The sequence below is a fragment of the Elephantulus edwardii genome, unplaced genomic scaffold (genome assembly GCF_000299155.1).
Source record: "Elephantulus edwardii isolate Elephantulus edwardi_28Jun2011 unplaced genomic scaffold, EleEdw1.0 scaffold00026, whole genome shotgun sequence".
NCBI classification, from domain to species: Eukaryota; Metazoa; Chordata; class Mammalia; order Macroscelidea; family Macroscelididae; genus Elephantulus; species Elephantulus edwardii.
The window spans coordinates 14,679,609-14,681,809 of record NW_006399776.1 but is presented as its reverse complement, the minus strand read 5'-3'; the positions used below and the strand labels follow the sequence as shown (position 1 = coordinate 14,681,809).

General features: G+C 40.0%; 1 protein-coding gene across 1 annotated transcript in view; it reads right to left on the bottom strand.

Moving 5' to 3' along the window:
- Positions 1–2,201, bottom strand: part of AQR (aquarius intron-binding spliceosomal factor) — a 124,342-nt gene that overhangs the window by 62,365 nt on the left and 59,776 nt on the right. Inside the window, exon 17 of the mRNA XM_006883231.1 lies at positions 1,027–1,205. Within this exon, the coding sequence (XP_006883293.1) occupies positions 1,027–1,205 (179 nt within the window). The remainder of the gene's footprint in view (positions 1–1,026; positions 1,206–2,201) is intronic.

Genomic DNA, 2,201 nt, shown 5'->3' with positions numbered 1-2,201 from the left:
AAAAAAAAAAGAAAGCTAAAGGGTCCTGGACACTTTCCATGCATACCCGGGCATCATGGAGGAGGTGCTGCGGAGCCAGCTCTATCCAGAGGCTTCACCCAAGGAATTCTGCTACCCATTTTTGGTGAAGATGAGGGGATCCTGAAGGAGATTCTGGTGGCCTAGTTGGTAAGGAGTTGCACCGCTCAACACAAGGTGACTGATTTGAATCCACCAGCTGGTCCACAGGATAAAGATGGGCAGTCTCCTCCTGTGTGACAGCCTCTGGAAACCCACTGCAGGGGCAGCTATGAGTAGGCTACTTCTCAAAAGCAAAGACTCATGAGTTATTCTCTCTTTATGAAGGAGAAAGATGTAGAAAACTACCTTGGGTACTTCAGAGTAACTATTAAAAGAAACTTTACTCTTAAATATTTTGGACAGGAAATATTAAGTAATCAAGTCAATTACAAAAATGGATGCTGCCTATGTGGTTTAAAAATATAGTAGATTGTCTGTTGTTGAGCGCCACGAAGTCAGCTCCGACACATGATTCTGTGAGTAGAACAGAACAAATGTTGCCTGGTCCTGTACCATCCACACAGCAGATGACATGCCTGCACTCACTGTTATGGCCTTTGTGCCATTCTGTTTCGTTGAGGCCCTTCCCCTCTTTTTGAATACTTTCTGCTTTACCAAGAATATGATGTCATTCTCCAGGAGCTGGTCCTTCCTGAAAGCAGTGTCCAGAGAGAGGAAATCTTTCCATCCTCCCTTCAAAGGGGCACTCTGGCTGTGCTTTCACCAAGAACAGCTAATTCATTCTTCCGGCAGTCAGTGGTATATTCAGTACTGCTTGCCAATTTAAATGCATTGGTTTTTCCTTTTTCACTGTCCAACTTTTTGAAGCAATTGTAAATATCATGACATGGGTCAGGTGCACCTTAGTCATCAAAGCGGCATCTTGGTTTTTGAGCACATTAAAGAGACTATTTGCAGGGGGTTAAAAAAAAACCCAAAAGGTAACTTCACTAAGTACAAAATTACCTTCCCACTCATCTTTGATGTGATCTCTGACATTCAGATTGATGGTAACATCAGCACGAACTCGGGTTGGCCAGTTTTCGCCTATGTTGGGTTTGGCAACTTCAACTATGGTGAAAGCCACAATAGGCTGGGCCATTCGTGCCCAACCACCAAACACCACACCGCCGTACTCAGATTGCCTAGAAACCAAAGTGGAAGGTTTTCAGACAAGTAAACTAGGTAGACAACATTACATGTTTAGTGAAAAATTATGCAACTAATATATTTTTAGTTCATAATAGAGTATAAAAAATTTAGGATTTGTTGCATTTGTCATGTAAGTAAAACATGAATTACATTTGAATTATTAACTAATAAATTGCTAGTATGCAAAATGAACAAGGATCTGCACATGTAAACGCAAGGTAAGAAATGGTAAAGTTTTCTGTTTAAACACTCCCTCAGGGTCCAAACAATGGGCTGTAATGTGAACAAAAGTGTGGGCAGGGATAATCAGTAAGTGGTATAGAAATTTCAGACTTTTAGCCTGCCTACTGACTCAACTGATTATTAAGTCAAAAATACTTTTCTTTAAATATATTTTATAGTCTCACCCACAATAACTTTTCACATTATAATTAATTAAAAAATAGAATCATGTATGAAATAAAATTTAGAAGTGAAAAAACACTCCATAATTACGTCATCCACGTTGCTGTTGTTAATCACAGTACCCATACTGTTGTTGTTAGGTGCTGTCAAGATGAGTACAACTCATAGTGACGACCATGGAGCTCTGAACAATCAGGAATGAGAAAAGCCTGGATAAAACGTGAGTCAGTTCACCCTGAAAAATGGCAGTCTTCATAAAGACTGCAGTATAAATATGCAGTAAAAATGTCATGAAAAATCATTTTATAGACTAAATGTTATTTCTTTATAGTTAGTTCTGATATATAGAAACTTATCTCCATCAATTTATTATTTACAGTGAATTTAGGTATGAAGAGCATTAACTCCAAACTGTTGTTGTTGTTATGTGCCATCGAGTCGCCTGCGACTCACACCGACCCTATGTACAACAGCCCTAAACTCCGCCCTGTCCTGTGCCAATCGCACTGTCTCTGACACTCCCATCCCAATTATCCCAGTCACTGAATCAATCCACCTCATAGAGGGCCTTCCTCTCCTGCACC